This window comes from Protopterus annectens, chromosome 17.part0, assembly GCF_019279795.1.
Source record: "Protopterus annectens isolate FY-2018-M chromosome 17.part0, PAN1.0, whole genome shotgun sequence".
Lineage (NCBI taxonomy): Eukaryota > Metazoa > Chordata > Ceratodontiformes > Protopteridae > Protopterus > Protopterus annectens.
This window is the reverse complement of record NC_056751.1, coordinates 101,505,440-101,528,947: the sequence shown is the minus strand read 5'-3', so window position 1 is coordinate 101,528,947 and position 23,508 is coordinate 101,505,440. Positions and strand designations below refer to the sequence as shown.

General features: G+C 43.0%; 1 protein-coding gene across 1 annotated transcript in view; it reads right to left on the bottom strand.

Moving 5' to 3' along the window:
• WRN (WRN RecQ like helicase) overlaps positions 1-23,508 on the bottom strand; it is a 2,579,924-nt gene that overhangs the window by 2,371,707 nt on the left and 184,709 nt on the right. Inside the window, 1 exon segment of the mRNA XM_044059154.1 lies at positions 2,031-2,148. Coding sequence (XP_043915089.1) covers positions 2,031-2,148 — 118 coding nt within the window.

Below are 23,508 nucleotides of genomic sequence, written 5' to 3'. Positions count from 1 at the left end.
AAAGAAAACTCATGTTATTCTTTAAAATGTTAAGAATCCCCCAAAGTCCACATGAAGCTTTAAACCAATCTGTTTTCAAGACAGTGGCTGAATACAGACTACACTTTTACTTGTAATGCTGTTTTGTTTGGTTTAGCTCTGCATTTATTGACGACTTTTAGGACCTACTCTATCCCTTTCTTGCATGGAAAGCACACATACTACTCCTGCTCAACATCTTATCACTGATATGAGAGGTGGAACACTTATCCCCAGGTATAGTGTTGTGTGTGTGTGTGTGTGTGTGTGTGTGTGTGTGTGTGTGTGTGTGTGTGTGTGAGTTGGAATCTTACATTTCTACCAACGGTATCTGTGTGCAGAATGGTCTTCAAAGAATCAGCACCTTTCACTCTAAGCACATGTTATAAAAAGGATAGAAGTTATTAAAATACATTTAAGTGCATCACTGATAAAGTATTAGAATTCCCTTTTGCTGTGTGAAATTATGCATGTGGTCACCTACAAAAAGGCAGTTGTTTATCTGAGCACAACAGGTACTCAAGACTTTGTCTAGCAGTTAATACAGAGGATTAAGGCACTCAACTGTTAATTAACCAATTCCTATAGTAAAGGGTACAAGGTTTGATTCTTTACACCTCCATTTGCCTGCTGTGTGAGTCTAAGTAAGTCATGCAACTAGACAGTGTTCTTAGGCTGCCCATGAAGACTAGGGTTGCCACCTTTCGTTGCGACTAAAACCGGACCAAGGCCACAACCCTTGCACCTCCCATAACCCTGCCCATCTCCTGCCATCTCTCTTCCCATTTCATGACATCATAGCCAAGTCACATTTTATTCATTTTTTATTTATTTAACATTTGTCTTCTGGGAAAGTCTGACTTGGAAAGAAGCCATTTTTCAGCAAAGACCTGGCAAGAAACGCTCGAGATGCATGTCTTTGTAACGTGGGAGGAAACCGGAGCACCCGGAGGAAACCCACACGAACACAGGGAGGACAAGAACCTCTTGCTGTGAGGTGACAATGCCACCACTATGCATTCTAAGTAATTAAGTTAATGGATTTAAGTCCATAAGGAGAAACACCCTCTTTTCCATTTGTGATACTTTCTTCTGCTGACTTACCATGCTTTCCTGTAAAAAAGCATAATAAATCCACTGATTTAACAAACTCAGATTATTTTTCTGAAACAGAATACAGGAGGTTGTGCAGTGTTTTCTGAACTTCCGGACACAGACTTCTGGATAGTCCGGAAAAAGCAAATAAGTGGCAATGCTACTGAAGACAGACACTTGTGTCCATAGGGCTTACCTAGTTAATAAATGTATAAACTAAAATAAAAATAAATTAAAAAAATGCAACTGTTACTTTCTTCACTAAGATGAAGATCAAACCTTTGTTGTACCTTTTTGTGTAGCAGTTAGCACAGACTAAAGCTATGACTTGTTAATGAGCTGCTTTCTCTTCCAAGGGTGCAGGATTTGAATGTTTCCACCTTCAACTGGCTACTGTGTGATCTTCAAATTTGGGCTGGGTCCTTTAATGATCTCCAGGACTGCATGCATATTAATTACTTATGAAACTATGATCTTCTCATGACTTCTGACAGCAAGGGTGGACTAAAGCTCAAGAGCACAATTTCATTACATGAGCACTTCAAGTATTTAAAGCCAAATCCTACACCCATTTTCAGGTGGAAGGAAATTATGATCAACATAAACTAAAAGTATTCCCTTAACCCGATTCTGATTATGTTTAAATGTAAATGTTCTTTAATATTCACCTTAAAACCGTTTTCCAGTTTTATGTATTGAAAACTTTTTTTGTAAACATTGTTGATGATACACATTTTTAGTCTTTCTGCAACTTGTGCGACACTTAGAAAAAATAACTAATAAGATTTCATTATGAAAACATATCACATAAACCATGCTACTGAACTCTTGGTTAAGTGTATGGATCATAAAAAAAATTAAGAAAAGCATAATATCTGGATTAAGTGACAACAGGTTAAGAAGCAATCATAACCAACCTCTGTATACAATCACTTGCTTCTCCAGTAGTATCAGGCACTTGGTTGGCCATCTCTATCACTTCTTTAGATACTGAGAATAACTGCTGCTTTAGAGCAGATGATGAAACTGCATGTTCTGCAAAACAGGAAAACTAATAATTTTAATGCCTGCACTGGCACTCCACACCGATAGCAATCAGTAGCCTCAAACTTTTCAGAGTACAATTTCAAAACAGGTTTACAAGGATTTATTTCTCCAGCTGTTCATCAATTACTTTCTGTAGAATTAAAATTACTCTTTCTGTTGCATAATTAAACCAAAGTACAGGAAGATATCTAAAAAGTCAATAAATGCTACAGCAATGTGCACCAGGTAATGAACATTTAAATCTATCCATCAAATAAATTAGAATTCCTCAAAAAGAAGGCAACAGCTTCTACATACTACTTCAAACAGAAATCTAGAAAGCAAGAAAACACAGCTGATACTTCAGTTTTGTGATGGGTGACTACTTTTACTCAGCTGTTTCTGTCAAAACCATAGCTTATGTCAAAGAGTTTGAGGAAATAAAAACTACAGTTAACGGTATTCATAAGAGCAAAATGAAGTAATGACCTGCAGCAGTGTTATATAGTAAACTCTGTTAACAGGCACCCATGGGGATTGGTAGATGCCAGATAACTGTAGTTTCTGGTTGATCAAGAGTCATTAAAATAGGCCTGCCTAATACTGTACCCTATACTATTTGTTTGGTTTGACTTGTTCTCAGGTTGGGGAGAGGGAATTTATTTCCATCTTCCTTTTTAAAACTCAAACTCTAAAAACGTAAGGTATGTTTCTGCGGGGGAATAAAGTGCAACATATGAAAATGGCACTGTATTTCATTGTTTTTTTTTGCCCGTTGCTTGAGTTCCAGTTAACTGAAAGTTTACTGTACTTGGACAAATTCACTGGCATCAGGCAAAATTCTGGTCTGCTTTTTTTACTAGATGCACATGCATCAACCAGGCATTAAATGGTTATCTTTCTCTCTTACCAGTACCGTGGCCCAGGCAAACTGACTTCAATCAGGGAGTCCAAGGTGCTGGTAGGGATTGATGATTAAGCCCATCCCGGGGGGGGGGGGGGTCATTCTTTTAAGAGTTGACACATGGTTCCGACAGTAGCCATATGAAATGCAGACGAGGTTGGATTGCCAAGGGGTAGATCATAAATGAAACATCCCCCAGTGGAAGGAGTAATTGCTACAAGTCTCTAGGCTATCCTTAGGTTCCACGACGGCCCCAGCCTTAGAATGGATATAACTGGGGGGCAGTAGGATAGGCTGGTAGAGCTGGTGAAAGATGGGGTCCACTGGGTAACTGAAAAGAATGAAGCAGAAGGGGGGAAAAAGTGGTCTCTCTCATGCTAGTATATATCTAACTTTAGTTGGCATATCCCTATATAATAGTGTTACCACTTCTAGTCATCTTTAGTTCTTCCTGCCAGACACTACTTATTACCGTCAACAATATAAAAGCATATACTTATGTTGACTCAACGAACCACTTTCCGTGACAGAGAAGGAAAGAAAAATATTTTTTTTTCTTTGAAGGGAGGGTAAGCCCCCCTGCACCACCTCATGAGGGACCACACCCATACATCCCTTATCTTTACATGCAATAGCTCCGTGGACACAGAAGTGTAAGGAAAGGCAAATGTCAATAAGCAATGAAACCATCTGTCAGTGATTCAGACTCTCACAACTGGCAGTCATACACCAGTAAGGCTCCCAAAAACTCAGTAAATATATATATATATATATATATATATATATATATATATTTTAAGCAATACAGAAAGGAACACACACTGTGGGGTACAGTATCCATACTTCTTCGAAAGTTCTGCTATTGCTCTGTCACTTTCTATGATATTCTGCTACTGAGTACCTTACACAACTGCACTTCTTTCTTTGGCTCTGTGGCATAAAGGGACAATGCACAGAGTACTGCCAGCTCAGATCACCCATCTTTGACTAGCAGCAAAGGAATATAATGGACTGGGTGGGAATATATGAGCTTGAGTGGCCAATATAAGCTCATTCATCATATGAAAACAACATTAGTAACACCTAGTAGTGGATGTATTGTTTGCTTGCTTGCAAAGAACAGGTTAGCTTACAAAGTCAAACTGGAGCGCCCCCCCCCCCCCCACACACACACACACACACAGCCAGGGAAAGGAAGAGGTGTGTGTAAAGGAAGAGGTGTGTGTAAATAAGCATGTATGTAACCACCTCCTCCCAGCTAAGTAGCAGTTGTGAGTCTGTAAGTAACCTGTGATAGGGATGGGCAGCCTGCTCCAGGGGATATGAAGCTGATCTGCTCTCCATTGACCTGCTCTCAATAGCAGGAAACTAATGGGCTGCTTTGGCTTCCTGGCCAGGAATGAATGGGTCTTATGTTTCCCTCCTAGCCCAGGGAGGCCTGGTTCTCATCTCCAACAGAAACAACTCGCCAAGAGGTAAAGGGGCCACTGGGCAGGTCACAGGAAGGTGGAAATGGGGAGAAAATGTGCTTTCTTTGAGGAGGATTATTGTAGAAGTGTAACACTTAAGCAAAAACCCAAGCAGTACTCCATCCCGAACAAGGAATGAGAATGGTGGACAGTCATGACGCAGAGTACTGTATGCCCTTCCAAAATTGGCTCCATTTCCTGTAAGTGCATTGACACTATATATTCCAGATTAAAATCTTCTGTAACGACCACTGCCAAAGTTGCAGTCTTGCATAATCCTGTGCAAGCTCTTTCCTGAAATTTGCAAAAGAACTGGCAGCTGTCCTAGTCAAGTTAATTTTGATAATTGCATTTCCCCATTCCTGCAGTAACAAAAAATAAATAAATAAAAATAAGCTAACCACAAATACAATGTGTAGTTTTCATCTGGACCCTTTCTTGCTCATTACGAATGACAAAATTAATTGGTTCTATCCTGAAATATGCTGAACCCTTTTTAACTTAGTATCCAAGTTATCTATGTACACTAAAGATATGAAACAGTTCCCCTTATTTTTCTGGTTATAAAAAGCAGGAAAAAAGCATATTTGTGTTATGTACTCACCCCAAGAGTGGATTTTTAAGTTAGAGAATCATGTTTGGATATTCATAACATCTGGGCTCTTAATTACATATTTTCCAAAGGTCGTGTGAAAGGAATTCTGGTCTCACATTGCTACACTTCAGGATTAGCTGTTCACAGCCCCTTTATAAAAGCAGTGTTATCCATGGCATCTCCAGCTAGTCTAGTAGCAAACTTAAAGTAGCTTAGCTATGTACATGAGGCAACCAATAACCTATCAGTACACATAAAACAAAAGTTATATAGCACACTTACTGTAATAATATTTATGTAATACTAGGTCACATCATCCTCTACTTCTAGGTCCCTGGTTAATATGGCATCTAAAACCTCTAGGTCATTTAATTCCTTCCATTTTCCTACAATACTGTGCACAGAAAAGACCTCTCTCAAGATCTTTGTTAGCCCGTAGAAGGATGAGCACAACAAAAAAAAAAGAAATTACGGAACAAAGCAAAATCTTTAAGGAACAACTTCCAAATTCCTACAATAAAGGTAGGGGATGGAAGGTGAAGTCAGAGGAAAATGGACCATCTACCTATAGCAGGTTATGCTAGCATAAAAAAATTGAATGGCGCACTGCAAAGTTGTCTTGAAAGACACTACCTCCAGAAGAACATGAACTGCAAATACCTGACCTACAAAAGTCTTGAAACACCCTCTCCAGAAGATCTTAACTGGTAATACATGACCTACAAGGGAGAATACTCAAGACAGGAGGGTACTAAGCAGGGTCAGAATCCAAAGATCAAGACCAAACTCTATCCCAACTCCCATTACCCAAAATTATTACTTTGGAGACTCACTTTGCATAGTACATACAGCCAAATTATAAAACTTTACTCACTGATTATAAATGAAAGTAAAATAAGTAAAACAAGTCACTTTCAACAAAAGTTAAATATCTACACAAAAACTACCTGATCTTGCCTAACAGGTGACTTAACTTGCATTAATCTGGCTCAAGCTACATATCACTACCATCTCCCTTGAGGAAAGATATAGAGCAAACATTATCAACATGTTTTATCACTCAATAATCCTAAGCAAGCCCTCCTATAACTACATTAACATTTTCCCTTATTTCTATTTTTTACACAGCATACATACTACCAAATACACAAGCCCTGCACATATCTGAAGTGCTTATCTTCCCATCTACCTTATAAAAGGATCTTTAGAAATTATTGAAAGGTTTATCAGAAATTTACACCTCTGCCTTGTCTTACTACACCGAGTTCTGCATTACCATTCATACTTACTTATTCCACATCTACATTCATGTGAACTGCATACATGTAATTTTTATATGCATAAATAGTTTAATGTGCACAGTAGCAGATGTGTAAATACATGGGCTACACATTATTTTTCTCTGTACCTAGAAAGTATTAGTATTATACACACTATATGTTACTGTCACTGCAATAACACTGCAATGTACAATTCATTTTATGCCTCTAAAATTCAAAACATGGCTAATTCCGTCCACAGTTGTTCATAGATAGTTACTAGACTTGCAGTCCTGGGAGCCTAGCCCAAATTCCCTATTGGCCTCAAGCACTTCTGACTTGCTTGAGGTCACAGAGTAAGCAAATAAGGACTGATGGAATCAAACCCTGTACCACAGGAACTACAGCTCACAGCCTCAACCTCTTCACCAACTAAAGGATCTGAATGTTACATTGCTCATACACTGTTTTGTAACATATGTAACACTGGTTTAATTGTTTGGAGATTTTCTACCTAAGACTCCACTGAAAAGGGGCAACTTTTCCCAGTAGATAATGGAAATAAATAACTAAATTACAAGTTTCCATTATGGGAATAGATCATTATCACCATCATCATCATCATCATCCCCTTTTCCCATTTTCTACATGCGGTCAGGGTGTTAGTTGTCACCATCTCTCTCCATTCAATGCAACATTCCTGCCTTTTTTGACACTCATACCTGACTGTCATAGATCTTCTATCACGCAATCCATCCACCTCTTTGCTGGACACCCTCACTTCCTCTTACTTTCTTCCTGTCTGTCCCAAATATTCTTCACCAGATTGTCTTCTGCTTTCCTACACATGTGCCTGAACCACTGTACTCTGTTCTATTTGATCTTTTCTGCAATTGGAGCTACTTTGACTTTGGCTCTTATGTCCTCATTTTCTCATCTGTCCCATAGTGTGCATCCTTCCACCTTCAAATGCACGATTTCTATCATCTCTCATTTTCGCATCCGCCCAGGTTTTTGTACCATACAGTAGTACTGGTCACACCACTGTTTTGTACAACTTACTTTTCAGCTTCTTTGGTATTTTTCTGTCATGCACTACATCTGACAGTCTATGCCAATTGGCCCCAGCCATCTTTGACCTCTTCATTTAGACTTCCCTTCTCAACCACCCCTCCCAGGTATTTGAAGCTATTAACCTGCACCACTATCTCCCCGTCTATCTTAATTTGCAGCTTCTTCTGATTCCCCAATTTGCTGCCATTACCACTGTCTTATCTGTACTTGTTACATCCTTTGTGCCTTCCGTTTTGTAATCCACTCCCCTACCCTTTGCTTAAGTTCTTCCTCAGAGTCTGCCTGTAATTCCATATCGTCTGCATACAGCAATTTTGTTGATCTGTCCCCTCCGACCTGTTTGCTGATGTAGTCCATCACCAGTACCAACAGTAGTGGGCTCACAGCTGAATCCTGGTGCACACCCCTCTGTGAGACTGAGCACTGCACGTACTCGAGTCATTGGATCCTTGTACATAGCCTGCACAAATTCTACCAATGTTTATGGAATTTAGTACCAACTCAGTACTGCCCAAATCAGCTTTCTTGGGACCTTGTCATATGCTTTCTCCAAGTCTAGGAATCCCCAGTTGAGCTCTTTCCTCATCTCCAGCTTCTTCTCAACTATCTGTCTCACTGCAAACATTGGGTCAGTTGTGCTGCTTCCTAATCTGAAGCCAAACTGCTCATCGCGCATCTTACTTTCTACTACTCTGCATATTCGTTTATCAGTCATCCTCTCTGGAACTTTCATGCAATGTGACAAGAGTTTGATACCTCTGTACTGCCCATAGTTGTAGATTTCTCCTTTGTTCTTTTACACTGGCATGAGTATGCCTATTCTCCAGTCATCTGAGATATGTCCTCTCTCTATACTGCTAGGAGTACCCTCAGGAACCATTTCTCCCCTATCTCACCCAGCATCTCCATCATATCTGCTGTGGCCTCATCCGAGCCTGCTGCTTTCCCTGACTTAATTTTCCTTATTACTATTCTTAATACTTCTAGGGAGGGTTCCTCCTCTTCTCCCATCATAGGCTGTGTCTGGGGCAGTAAAGCTTCCATGTCATTTTCTTCATTCAGAAGCTGCTGGAAATACTCCTTCCATCTGCCTTTGATGTCTTGTGGACTGGTGAGCATGTTGTTGCTGGCATCCCTTATGAATGTTTCCGATTATCTTTACCTTTCTGTCTTTGCCTTGCAGCCTGATATAGTTTCTTTGTGCTATCGGAGTCACTTTCCAGAAGATGGCAGTGTCTCAGATGCCCTGTTTTTATTTTTCCCTTAACTTCTTTGTGAGCCAGTATTCCTTCCTAGCTTAGTCCATCTTTTCTATCTCCCACTTTTTCTTGCAGTCCTCTTTTCTTCGAATGACTTTCTGGACTTCTACATTCCAATACCAGCTTTCCTTATGTGGCTTATTTTCATACCTGGCTCAGGTGCATATCTGTTCTGTAGTCCTCACACATGCTGTTTTGAGCTACTGCCATTCTTCAACTCCACCTACTTCCTCCTCTTCCTATCCAGTCAACTTTCAGGTCTTCAGTCTGGTGTCTTTGATCTTACAGCCTTCTCTGACCATTGCTTGCAGGTGAATGAGGCAACCAGTGTTTTTTGAGTGGGTTGACTGTTTTGCTGGTAATGGCTTTGCAATCACCGATTCTATGGATGAAGTCAACCTGAGTTGCATGTTGGCCACTCTTGTATATAATCTTGTGACTGGCTCTCTGAGACATATGTTGGCTATTATCAAGCCATTTGTCTGACAGAAGTCTAGAATAACCTCTCCTTTTTCTTGCTGCCCCACCCATGTGGACCCAGGCAGTTTTCATATCCTCTTCTGTCTGCCCCGATATGCACATTCACATCACCAATACCATATTGTCCTGATTTATCTAGTAGGTCTACAAGCAGTATGCTGCAGAGTCTTGGAAAAAAATAAGCCTAAAGGAAAGCAAATACAAAGCCAGCAGAAGGAAGAAATATTCAGTAAGTTAACAGAGGAAAAAAATAAAGACAGTCAATAAGCCTTCCAGTAACCTGACAAACAGGATTTGCCTACAGCCTAATGTAAATAAATATATTAAGACAGCAACAGTAGTCCTCAAGACCAATGAGGAATCTGAAAATTAACCAGAAAATGACTAAGGCATTTGGCTAAAAGCAATCCATTAGGGGGACAGTAACCGAGACAAAATAGGCCAAAATGCAATGTAAAGTGCAAGGCCAGTGACAGAAAAACTTCAGCAAAGAGAAATTTGGTAAACCAGCACAGACTTAACTTAAACTCGATTCAACAGCCTGGTGGAAGAACAGTCAACATGGGAAAAGTCATCCTAATCACAGGAGAACGGAAATTATAAGAAAAGGTTGAAGAGTACTGAAGAGGCTTAGTTATTTATTTATTGACATTTGTTAACTGGGTTAGTCCAACTGGGTTTTGGCCTATTTTCAGTGGAGACCCGAGGAGAAAAGCTCCAGAAATACATAAAATCAATTTTGATAAAGAGAATAGTAATAAAACGCAGGTTACATTCATAGAGAATAGTAATAAAACTCAGGTTATATTCATAGAGAATAGTAATAAAACTCAGGTTACATTCATAGAGAATAGTAATAAAACTCAGGTTACATTCATAGAGAATACTAATAAAACTCAGGTTACATTCATAGAGAACAGTAATAAAACTCAGGTTACATTCATAGAGAATAGTAATAAAACTCAGGTTACATTCATAGAGAATAGTAATAACACTCAGGTTACATTCATAGAGAATAGTAATAACACTCAGGTTACATTCATAGAGAATAGTAATAACACTCAGGTTACATTCATAGAGAATAGTAATAACACTCAAGTTACATTCATAGAGAATAGTAATAAAACTCAGGTTACATTCATAGAGAATAGTAATAAAACCCAGGTTACATTCATAGAGATTAGTAATAAAACCCAGGTTACATTCATAGAGATTAGTAATAAAACTCGGGTTACAGTCATAGAGATTAGTAATAAAACTCAGGTTACATTCATAGAGAATAGTAATAAAACTCAGGTTACATTCATAGAGAATAGTAATAAAACTCAGGTTACAGTCATAGAGAATAGTAATAAAGCTCAGGTTACATTCATAGAGAATAGTAATAAAACGCAGGTTTCATTCATAGAGAATAGTAATAAAACGCAGGTTACATTCATAGAGAATAGTAATAAAACGCAGGTTACATTTATAGAGAATAGTGATAAAACTCAGGTTACATTCATACAGAATAGTAATAAAACTCGGGTTACATTCTTACAGAATAGTAATAAAACTCAGGTTACATTCATAGAGAATAGTAATAAAACTCAGGTTGCATTCATAGAGAATAGTAATAAAACCCAGGTTGCATTCATAGAGAATAGTAATAAAACCCAGGTTGCATTCATAGAGAATAGTAATAAAACCCAGGTTGCATTCATAGAGAATAGTAAAACTCAGGTTGCATTCATAGAGAATAGTAATAAAACTCAGGTTGCATTCATAGAGAATAGTAATAAAACTCAGGTTACATTCATAGAGAATAGTAATAAAACTCAGGTTACATTCATAGAGAATAGTAATAAAACTCAGGTTACATTCATAGAGAATAGTAATAAAACTCAGGTTACATTCATACAGAATAGTAATAAAACTCGGGTTACATTCATAGAGAATAGTAATAAAACTCAGGTTACATTCATAGAGAATAGTAATAAAACTCAGGTTACATTCATAGAGAATAGTAATAAAACTCAGGTTACATTCATAGAGAATAGTAATAAAACTCAGGTTACATTCATAGAGAATAGTAATAAAACTCAGGTTACATTCATAGAGAATAGTAATAAAACTCAGGTTACATTCATAGAGAATAGTAATAAAACTCAGGTTACATTTATAGAGAATAGTAATAAAACTCAGGTTACATTCATACAGAATAGTAATAAAACTCAGGTTACATTCTTACAGAATAGTAATAAAACTCAGGTTACATTCATAGAGAATAGTAATAAAACTCAGGTTGCATTCATAGAGAATAGTAATAAAACCCAGGTTGCATTCACAGAGAATAGTAATAAAACCCAGGTTGCATTCATAGAGAATAGTAAAACTCAGGTTGCATTCATAGAGAATAGTAATAAAACTCAGGTTACATTCATAGAGAATAGTAATAAAACTCAGGTTACATTCATACAGAATAGTAATAAAACTCAGGTTACATTCATAGAGAATAGTAATAAAACTCAGGTTACATTCATACAGAATCGTAATAAAACTCGGGTTACATTCATAGAGAACAGTAATAAAACTCAGGTTACATTCATAGAGAATAGTAATAAAACTCAGGTTACATTCATAGAGAATAGTAATAAAACTCAGGTTACATTTATAGAGAATAGTAATAAAACTCAGGTTACATTCATAGAGAATAGTAATAAAACTCAGGTTACATTCATACAGAATAGTAATAAAACTCAGGTTACATTCATAGAGAATAGTAATAAAACTCAGGTTACATTCATAGAGAATAGTAATAAAACTCAGGTTACATTTATAGAGGTATCATATACACGTAAGTAGACAATACAAAAAAAATACAAAAAATATTAGGCTATACCTTTTTTTGTGTGTTTTTTTTGTTTGTTTTTTTTTTGATAGAATTGTGAAATAAGGTGTGAAGGGGGTAAAGTAGGGTTGTGGCAGGGGCAAGATCTGGAGTTCAGTAGATAGGGTTTTAGTTCGTTTTTGAAATGAGAGGTATGAGAGATGGAGCGTATGTTGAAGAGAAGTTTGTTCCAAGCATGGGCAATAGAGTGTTTGTAGAGTAGTTTGCCTATAGACTTTTTTGGTTGGTAGATATCAAGTAGCTGTTGATTTGAAGCATGAAGGGACCGGGGTGGAGTGTACAGAAAGATAAGGGAAGAAAGATGGACAGAGTGAAAGTTTATAGAGCATCGAGTGAAGCATGTGAAATTGAGAGAGTGGAAATAGTTGTGGAAGTTCAAGCCAGTGTACGGAGTCTAATGTAGTACAGTGATGTGAGTTATATGGGGAGTTAGTGAAGAATCTGGCAATTTTACGGTAGGTTTGTTGGAGTTTATTCATAGTGGTGGTCTGTATGTTGGTTAGGACTGGAGCTGCATAGAGGAGGGTGAGGAGGAGGAGAGGTTTTCCCAGGCTGAATCTGGTGTCAGGGTGAGATATTTTTTGTTGCGATATAGTAGCCCTAGTTTTTGGTGGGTTTTCTTTATAGACTGAAGTATGTGAAGGTTAAATTTAATTCATCATCAATGATGACTCCTAGTAGTTTGGTGTGATTATCTGGTAGGATTGCAGTGTTGTTGAGAGATGTTATGACAAAGGAAGTTTTGTGGTGAGAGAGAGCGGGGAAGAAAAAGTAAGAGTTTTGTTTTTTTTGGGGTTAAGAATGAGTAGGTTGTCTGAAAGCCATTGTTCAGTGGTTAGTAGAGCTTGCTGGGTTTGGGTGTGTAGATCAGGGATGTTGTTAGAAATAGATATCTGTGGAGTCATCAGCATACTGAATAAGGGAAGATTCTTTACAGATTGTTGGTGAAGATGTTAAATAGTAGGGGTCCTAAGATGGCGCCTTGGGGTACCCCAGTGGAGATAGGAAGAAAGGGAGAGCAGGATGAGAGCCATTTCACAGATTGTTCTCTGCCAGATAAGTAGCTAGAGAACTAGTTGTGTGTGTGTGGGGGGGGGTGAAGTTTGGCAAGTTTGGCTAGTTGAATAGGGTGAGAGACACTATTGAAAGCTTTGGAAAGGTCAAGGATGAGGCAGGAAATGAGTTTATTGTTATCTAAGGCTTCAGCAATGTTGTGAGTGAAGGAGAGGAGTGCAGTGGTAGTGCTATGATGGGGACGAAAACTGTGCTGAGTAGAGGTAAGTAAGTTGTGGTTGAGGAGGTGTTTGAGAAGTTGCGTGTGAATAAATTTTTCTAGCAGTTTGTAGAGTGGGGATAGAATAGCAATGGGTCGATAGTTGGAAGGGTCAGTGGAATTCCCACCTTTATGCAGGGGGATTTTGAGATATAGATGCAAAACCTACATTCATATGGACAAATGCTACAGTGATAACACTCCTCAACCTAGAAAGTTTCAAATAGAGAACTGCATAAGCCCAGTAGCAAAGGAAGTATACTGTAGTGAAAGAGGGAGAGAGAACACAAATGGAGAGAACTAGAGAAATTCATGAATGAGAACCTGTTTAACAAGGGATCAGATTACAACAGACAACAGACAGCAGTTCAACTCAAAGTTTCTGGAAGCCACACACCAGATAGCTACACCTAAAGTTATTGGTCAGTAAAGATTTCAATGGAATAGCTGCAGCACAAGAAATATGTCATATACTGTGTAGAATGAAGGTCCCCTAGTGCCATCCCTCACAGTATGGCATCACCCCCCCCAACTCTAAGTGGAGAAGCAAAATATAGTTGCTAGTTTATGCCACACTGAGTGCTAAAGCACTTAAGCACTAAAGTTCGATATATAAACATACATACAAAAAGATAATCTGCTCCCTCCAGGTTGAGGAGAGAAAAGCTATTTGTTCTTTTTAAAATGAAGCAGACTGCTTGATACATTCATAGCAAGTAACTGCTACAGTTTATGCTGCACATGGAGCTCTAAGCACTTCAGTTCTGGCCACAAGTGCAATGCCAGCATATTAATGCTGGTAATGCACTGCACTGAAAATCAACTGGCATCTGCTGATTGCACTCCCTAGCACTTTTGTAGGTGGGGCAGCTGCTCCCTTTGCCCCACCCTAGCTATGCGACTGGAAGGCACTCAAGGCAGATATCAGGAAGAGCACAAAACCTATTAACCAGGAAAATAAAATGGTTATATGTACATCCTGTTCTTAAATGCATTAGACAGACCATGGAGCACTGAAATTCAGAAATAAACAAGATCTAAAGAGGAAGAAAGGCTTCTACTGCTGAAACAGTCCTTGAAGATCAAGCAGGATAAACACTTCTGAGGAAGGTGAACTTAGCTGAAGTAAGAGAGAATCTGCCACCAAATCTTAAGACCTAATGATGAGTACCCTCTGACAGGGAAAGTATGGGAGGGAAGGGAAGGACCAGTCAATTGTGACCTAAATTACTCCTTGAATAAACAAAGACTAAAGATTTACAAACAGAACATTATCTGGCTTAGACAGAATAAAAAAATTAATGTGACTATCCTTATGGGGGGGGGGGGGGGGGTTGCTGACTGTAGCATTCCCATCTTTTAGCTGACATGAAAAAGCACAATATTAGTAAAAATATAAAGTGAAACAAGAAGACTTCCCAACAGGGATACTTCTGTCCAAAGTGAATAGAAACTGTTACAGGCCATAAGACTGACAGGCTAATGTGAAAGTTGTAGGCTTTCTTCATAGGCTGGCTGCAAGAAAGTTCTAAGGACCTTTGTGTTCATACATCCCTTATGTAGCAGCATGCAGTCTTGTGCATAGGTAGGACATACAATGAGAGAGGAAGGTACCCAAGATATGGCAGATTGAATGAATATATGGTATTCTTTTAAGGATATTAATCATTAGTAAGACTTACTGTAACAGTGATCTAACGAAGGATATCCACATTCCTTGAGACAGAAAGGAATAAGACTGCAAGGATAGCAACAAAGTACAGTTGTGTACACTTACTATAAATGTAGATGTTTGAGTGTATTCACTGTTGCAGTCATTACATTTGAGTAATCTGCTGGAAGGTTGCCCTCAGTCGGCCTGATTAACAAAGTCTTGGGTCCTGCGTCGGTTGCTGTCCCTTCTTCCATGACATCAGGGGTATAAAACATATAACAGACGCCATTACATCAGTTTTTCTTGCCTCGAATGTCAGGTGCCCCTCAAATGGGGAGCAAATAAAATTAAACACACAAAAATATACCTCCAACCAAAAGCAAATACAGCAAAAAGGCTTTTAAGCATAGTACAAGAAAGTAGAGGTATTGTCAGAGAAAAAAACAGGGCGGGAGGGTAACCAAGACTGCAACAGTGAATACACTCTAACATCTACATTTATGGTAAGTGTACACAACTGTACTATGTTCTTCGTGTTTCACTGTTGCTGTCATTACATTTGGGTAGATTCCCAAAGCTATGGTTGGGAGGAGGAATTTATACAGCATTAGGACCAGCTATAAGGCCCTGCAAGACAGCAGTGGCAAAGCCAGCTCAGGATTTAGAGAAAATTGGTAAATGGTAATGCGTATGTACAGAACTCCAGGTAGCAGCTTCTAGAATATCTATGGCAGGAACACCTCTGAGAAAAGCTGCAGAAGTAGATGCAGCCCTGGTGGAGTGAGATCTGATCCCCTGGGAGATAGGTTTTCCATGGTGCTTATAGCAGAAATGAATGCAATGGCTTATCCATTTAGAAATGGTTTGTTTTGAAATAGCCTTCCCCTCTGCCCCAGCAGCAAATGCTACTAGCAATTGTTCAGATATTCTTCAAAGTTTAGTCCTGTCCAAGTAGAATCCAAGTTGTCTATGCACATCCAAAGAATGCAGAATCCATTCCCCTTTGTTCTGTGGATTGGGAAAGAAGGTTGGTAAATGAATGGACTGATTAAGAGCCACGCTGGAAACCACCTTGGGCATGAAGGAAGGATTGGTCCTCAGAGATACCCTGTCCGCATGAAAGAGGATGAAAGGATCCGCAGCCATAAGGGCCTATAATTCAGATATCCTTCTAGCTGAAGTGATTGCTAAAAGGAAGGCTGTTTTCCAAGAAAAAAAATTTAAGTCTGCAGAAGCAGCTGGCTCGAAAGGAGGTAGAGTGAGCTTCTCCAAAACTAAGTTAAGGTCCCAGGCAGGGGTAGGAGCTCTCCTGGGTGGTCTCAAGTTCTTTGCCCCTCTGAGATGCTGCTTGAGCAGAGGATGAGAGAAGAGGGGAGGTTCTGTGTTATAGTGAGCTGAAATAGCTGAAGCGTGGATTTTAATAGAGGAAAAAGACAGGCCCTTGTGAAGCAGCTAAGTTAAGTATTGCAAAATCTGAGGTAAATTGGGCACTGCTGCGCTCATCCCTAAAGATTGGTTCCAGGCACAGAATCTTTTCCATTTGTCAGCAAAAGATTTTCTAGTACTAGATCATCTCGCCTCCAAGATGACAGCCATCACAGGTTTGCTGAGGGATGCTAAGGGTGAATTTAAGTGATCAGCCAGGCTGCAAGGTTCAATGTTGGAAGCTGAGGGTGCAGAATTTGGTTCTCCTGCTGAGACAGCAAGGAAGGGGTCTGAGGTAGGTGCCATGGAGGTATTTGCGACACACTGTGCAGGAGTGGGTACCAAGTGCTGGCGTAGCCAGTCTGGAGCAATCAAAATCATTCTTGGTTTGTCCTGTTTGACTTTTAGCAGAACCTTGGAGAGCAGAGGCAGAGCGGGAAAGGCGTAGACTGAGGTTTTTCCAGCTGAAGGACAGAGCATCCACTTTCCATGCTTCTTTGTGGGGAGTCCTTGTGCAAAACTTGTCCAACTGGTAGTTCTGGGGGGAGGCAAATATATCTATGTCTGGGCTCCCCCATTTGCTTGTCAACATGTTAAAAATCCGTGGTTCCAGTTTCCACTTGTGTGGGTCCATGAGTTTTCTTCTTAGTCCGTCTGCCGGTGTATTCAATTTTCCTGGCAGGAATTGAGCTTGTAGGTGCACTTGGTAGCTCAAGGCTGTGTTGCACAATGCCATGGCTAGTCTGCAGAGTGGGTAGGAATGTGTAGCCCCCTGCTTGTTTATGTACCACATAACCGTGGTATTGTTCGTCTTTACCATTAGTTGTCCTGGAAGAATGTAGTCCTTGAAGGCTGTCACAGCATCCTGTACAGCTAACATTTTTTTTTGATTGATATGTAGGTGCATTTGATTTGGGTTCCACTTGCCCTGAATGCACTTCCCTGCCAGGTGAGCCCCCCATGCATAATCTGATGCATCTGTAGTTAGGGTTTGGGTGGCAGGAGGTAGTGTGAATGGCAGTCCCTTGTTTTGGTGGCAGACCTCTGCCCACCATAGGAACTCCATGCATAGGCAAGGTATGATAGGAATTAGAAGTTATGTACTTACCATAACGTTCCATCTGAGTAGGTGTATTCATTTGTCTGCAACCTGTGGGTATGGATCCGATATCGGATCCGAACCGGCATGGTTTATCCAGCTATGGATCCGAGCTCCTAGCTCCTCCCCTCACCCATAATGCCCTGCTCTCCCTACATGACCTCATATCGAGTTTGCCCTGTATCAAATACCCTAATAAAGGGTAACACACTCTATGCAGGAAACTGACAAGGCCAGGGGGATAAGAGGCGGTGGTTGCAGACAAATGAATACACCTACTCAGATGGAACGTTATGGTAAGTACATAACTTCTAAATCTGAAGTAGGAGATTCATTTGTCAGCAACCTGTGGGACAGAGTCCCCAGCTACCTGATTCTTGGGCGGCCGTCATGGAAGGATATTCCGGAGCACCGCGGAGCCAAAGGATGCTCTACCTCTAGAAGTGATATCCAGCTTGTAATGAGAAATAAAGGTATGAGATGAAGCCCAAGTGGCCACTGAACAAATGTCATCCAGAGGTATCCTAGCCTTGAAGGCTGCTGAGGTAGAAACTGAGCAGGTTGAATGAGCATGAACTCCGTCCGGTGCAGGCCTCCCAGAAGCCTGGTAAGCTAATAAAATACACTGGGAAATCCATCGTGACAAGGAAACATTTGAAATTGGTTTACCTAGATTAAATTTGGCAAAGGAAATGAACAACTGATTGGATTGCCTGTGAACAGCTGTCCTGTTAAGATAAAAACGAAGCTGCCTGTGAACATCCAATGAATGCAGCTTGTACTCGCCTTTGTTCTGATAATTAGGAAAGAAAACGGGGAGATTGATGGACTGATTAATATTTGCTTCCGAAGCTACCTTAGGAAGAAAAGAGGGATTGATCCTGAGGTACACACGGTCCGGATGGAAGATCAAGTAAGGCGGCTTTATGGAAAGGGCTTGAAGTTCCGAAACTCTTTTTGCCGAAGTAATGGCTACCAAAAATGCAGTCTTAAGAGATAAGAATTTTAGATCTACAGTGGCCGCAGGCTCGAAGGGAGGAGCAGTCAAGGCCTGAAGAACCAAAGAAAGATCCCATGGTGGAACCGCCTGTTTGACCGGGGGTCTAAGCAGAAAGGTGCCTTTTAGGAAGATCTTACATAACTTGGCAGACATAAGAGGTCCAGAGTCATGACCAACATGATAATGAGAAATGGCCGCTAGCTGAACTTTGACCGTGGAACTACTGGCGCCATCATTAAAAAGAGTGGTAAGGAAATCTAGGACCACGGGAAGGGGTACCGTGAAGGGGTCTAGACCTTGCCGCTCTGCCCAGATGGAGAATAGCTTCCATTTACTGCAGTAAGTTCTTCTGGTAGAGGGTTTGTGCGTCGCTACCAGGATAGCCTTAACGGGAGATGAAATACCGGGAGTCCTAATTAGGAGTGGAACTGGAGCAGCCAAGCAGTTAGCTTCAGGTTGTCCAGGTTCGGAGATAGTAGGTTCGATGGGTGTGTTATCAGATCCAGGATGGGATCTAGAATCCAAGGTGGATTCACTGAGTGAGACCTTAGGTAAGGGAACCAGATCTGCCGAGGCCAGAATGGGGCTATGAGGATCATTCTGCACCCCAACCGAGAGGCTTTCTGAAGAACCTGGAGCATCAGAGGAAGAGGGGGGTAGGCGTACAGAAGACCGGGAGGCCAAGCATGCACCAGAGCGTCCCTCGGGGAGTCCCCTGGAGGAGGGATTAGAGCGAAAAAACTGTTGCACTTGGTGTTTAAGGGAGAAGCAAAGAGATCGCAACAAGGAGTTCCCCACCGTGCGAAGATACGTTTCGCTACTTGAGCATTGAGAGACCACTCGTACGGGGAAAGAATGGTGCGACTGAGTTTGTCTGCAAGGATGTTGGACCGACCCGGAATATGCATTGCGATGAGAAAGCGGTTGGTGGAGATCGCCCATTCCCACACTCTCATGGCTTCTCGACATAAAGGGTAAGACCTGGTTCCCCCCTGTTTGTTGATGTACCAGACCACTGACATGTTGTCCGATTGAATCGCAATTGTTCCCAGGGGAAGAAAGGCCTGCAGTGCTTGCAACGCCAGGAGCACGGCCCTCATCTCCAGAACATTGATATGCAGGGAGGTCTCTGAGTCGTTCCACGTGCCTTGGACCATCCGTCCCGCAAAGTGCCCCCCCCACCTGAGGCGGGATGCGTCCATGGTCACTGTGGCAAGGGGGGGAGATGCACAAAAAGGGCGGCCTCCTAGGAGATCCTCTGAATGGAGCCACCACAAAAGAGACCGCTTGCAAGCCTTGCTGATTGCAACGGGATGATGCAAGGGAAGAGACAGGTAAGACCATTGTGTTTGAAGTGTCCACTGAAGTACCCGCATGTTCAAGCGGGCAAGCGGAAGAAGAGAAATCGCTGCCGCCATGGACCCTAGTGCCCTCAGAACCAATTCCGCTGGAATTGGGCTGGAGTGGAGGATGGCCCACACCTGGAGTCGAAGATTCCGAATTCTGTCGGTTGTGAGGAAGGCTCTTAACTTCCTTGTGTCTAACCTGGCACCTATGAAATCTAACAGCTGAGTAGGGGCCAGGTTGGACTTTGCTACGTTTATTGTTATACCTAGCCAGGGAGCTAGATGAAGAAAGGAGTCCCTTGCTAAAGATAGTAGATGCCTTGTTGGGGCGGTGAGAAGCCAGTCGTCCAGGTACGGGAAGACCTGCACCCCCTGAAGCCTCAGGTGGGCCGCAACCACTGATAGCACTTTGGTGAACACCCTGGGGGCTGTGGTGAGACCAAAGGGAAGGACCCTGAACTGGTAGTGACTGGCTCCCAGCCGGAAGCGAAGAAACCTCCTGGACCGTCTGTCTATTAGTATGTGGTAGTACGCATCCTTGAGGTCTATGGAGCACATCCAGTGATTCTCTCCCAGAAGGGGGAGGATAGATTGTAAAGTGACCATCTGAAACTTCTCCTTGGGAACTGCCAGGTTTAATAGGGACAGATCTAGAATGGGTCTTAGGTCCCCCGTCTTTTTTGGCACTAAAAAGAACCTGGAGTAGAACCCTGATCCGATCTGGTCTGGGGGGACGGACTGGATGGCTCTTTTGCTTAGCAGGTAGCCAATTTCTGCTGAAGCAGCCTCCCTCTGGTCGGGTGGAACGTCGGGGAGGGATTTTGGTCTTGGGACACGAATAAAGGGAATTTTGTATCCTCTGGATATGATACGGAGGACCCAGCGGTCTGTTGTAATGGACTCCCATGCCGCTAGGTGCTCCGAAAAACGTCCCCAGACTGCCTCCAGAGTGGAGCAGTCGAGCAACCCCTCAGGGTTGCTGCGCGGGCCGCTCAGAGAAAGGTTCTCTGGACCCGGAATTCCTGGGAGCCCCTCTGCCCCTGGGGCGGCATCCACCCTGTCCTCCTCTGCCACGGAAGGACGGGTTGTCCAGAGCGGGTTGGGATTGCTGCGACTTCCGGAACCACATCTTCTTCTGGCCCTTTTGGTTCCTAGAGTAGGACCTCTGGGGCACAGAGAAGCGGACTCCGACGGCAGGCAGCGTCTTCCCGTCCTTCTCGCTCTGGACCAAGGTGTCGCGAACCGTTTTGCCAAAGAGGGCAGAACCAAAGGGGGCATTCGCGAAGGACGCCTTGAAGGGCTCCATGAAATCGCAATGGCGGAGCCAGGCCTGACGTCTAGTGACTAGGCCTACTCCTGCAGCTCTAGCGGCTCCCTCAGTAGCATGGGAAAGCAACCGCATAGAGGTATTTGTAACGGACCGAAGAGTGGCCATACGGGTGGAGTGCTATGCTTTGCCCTCCTCCGACATGGACTCTGGGGGATGCAGCGTATTCTTTAATAAGATCGCGCTGCATCCTAATAACATGTGCCAGATAGTTGAGCTCCCTCACTGAGAAGGTCGCTGAACTAAACATTCGCTTCCCCAAGCGGTCCATCATCCGAGACTCCTTGCTCGGAGGATGGACTGAGGGACTCTCCTGGGCAAGTTCCCTCTTGGTGGCTGCTGCCATCAACATGGCATCTGCCGGAGGACCCTTACTCCAGTGGGCACGGTCAGCAGGGGGGCTGAGGATCCTGTCTGGCCTTTTGGGAATTGGCTCCACGGTGTCCGGTTCCTTCCACGCCCTGGTGGTAATGAGGTCCACCAGGGGGTCGGCAGGAGGTGACACCCAAGAGGTAGACGGGCCCGCTTCGAATGCCTCCAAGAACACGGACTCGTCCGAAGACTTTGGGGCAGACCACCCACCTCTTATACGAAGCATTTCCATGATGTCTCCAAAGGAGACATTCTCGGGGGGTGATCTTGGGGAGCCTTCCCCTTCCTCCAAGTCCGTGTCTTCAAAGACTCGGGGGAGTCTATCTGCCTCCTTTTACACGTGTGCTTGCGAGGTGCCTCCTCGGGGAGGCTGTCCGAGGAACCCTCGCAAGCTGTGTCAAGTTCCACAGGAACTGCTTGGGGCATCGAAACGGGCTGTCCCAGTGGCCGGGTGATGGAAGCCTGACCCAGAGCAGATGGAGCGGACGGCGAAGCAAGTGCTGGGGGTCCGGATGCCCTCAACAGAGCCCTCTCCACTACATCAAAAGCCGAAGGGGAGCCGGCCTCGACCAAAGGATCTGACAGTCGGCTCCCCCTCGGATCCGAGGAGTGGATCGGAGCCGGCGCCTGGCCCCTCTGATCCGAGGGCCCAGTGCACTCCAACACAGACAGTGCAGACGGCACACTAAGTCCCTCGGATCCGAAGCTCGGGCCAAGGCTCCGAGGTCAGATCCGACACACTCGAGGGCAGGGTCGGATCCGAAGTAGCCAGTACTATCGGAGCCGACCCACCCCGGCTCCAAAGCTGCCTGGCTCCGAGCGCTCCGAACCCGGGTAGCGGGTCGGAGAAGGAGCAATGGACTTGTAAAAGGGGGTCGAGCTCCCCAGGGGAGGCAGGAGCACTCCCATCTGCATCTGGGCCTGGATGAACCTTCGCATCATCCGGTCCAGATCAGCGTCAGAAAGACTATAAGTGGACCTCGAAGAGGCTATCGAGGTAGGCCTAGAGTACCGCCTCGATAGCCTCGAAGGAGGTCGGGGGTCTCCTCCTCCTCAGGTCCCGGTGAAAAGGTTGGGGACCTGAGCCGAGGAGTAGGAGAACCAGTAGCTAGAGAGGCCGGAGGAGAAGCCCGCTTAGCCGGCGGGGCCGAGACAGAGGTCTCGGCCCGCCGCTTGTGGTGCTTCTCTCTCCGGTCCTTCTTCCTAGCTTCCCTGTCCTCCGAACCCATAGAGGGAGTGAGAGTCCAGGGAGGAGGAACAGGAGCAGGTGGGGCAGGTAGCGCAGGAGCGGTAACTACTAACGGGGCGGAGGCCGAAGCAGAGTCAGGGGGCAAAAGTCCCGCCAAGACCAGCCTCGACCTCCGCTCCTTCAATGCCCTGGGGTTGAACCCTGCACAGACTGAACATCCAGAGGTGAGGTGTTCAATCCAGCATCGAGCAGCCGAGTGTGGCCATCAGCAGGGGACAGCTTATGGCCACACTCGGAGCACTTCGAGAAAATCGCCTTTGGGGCTTCTGACATACTTTTTTAAACAGAAGAAAATTAAAAAAGTAACAAGTTAACAAAGTTAACTACACAGACACACTACAGGCCCCAAAGACCACGCACACACAACTACGCTACCAGCGAGGGGAGGGAATTACACAAAAAATTTTTGAAACTAACCAAAAACAGTATAAGGGTATAGGGAACCTAACACTTTCACACAAATATAGTACTAAAAGATCAAAAAAACCCTTAATAAGCAATAAAATTCCACCTGGCTGTAGGAGCTCAAAGATCAAGCTGTCACCATGTACGCGGCAAACTAGATCTGAGGTCATGTAGGGAGAGCAGGGCATTATGGGTGAGGGGAGGAGCTAGGAGCTCGGATCCATAGCTGGATAAACCATGCCGGTTCGGATCCGATATCAGATCCATACCCACAGGTTGCTGACAAATG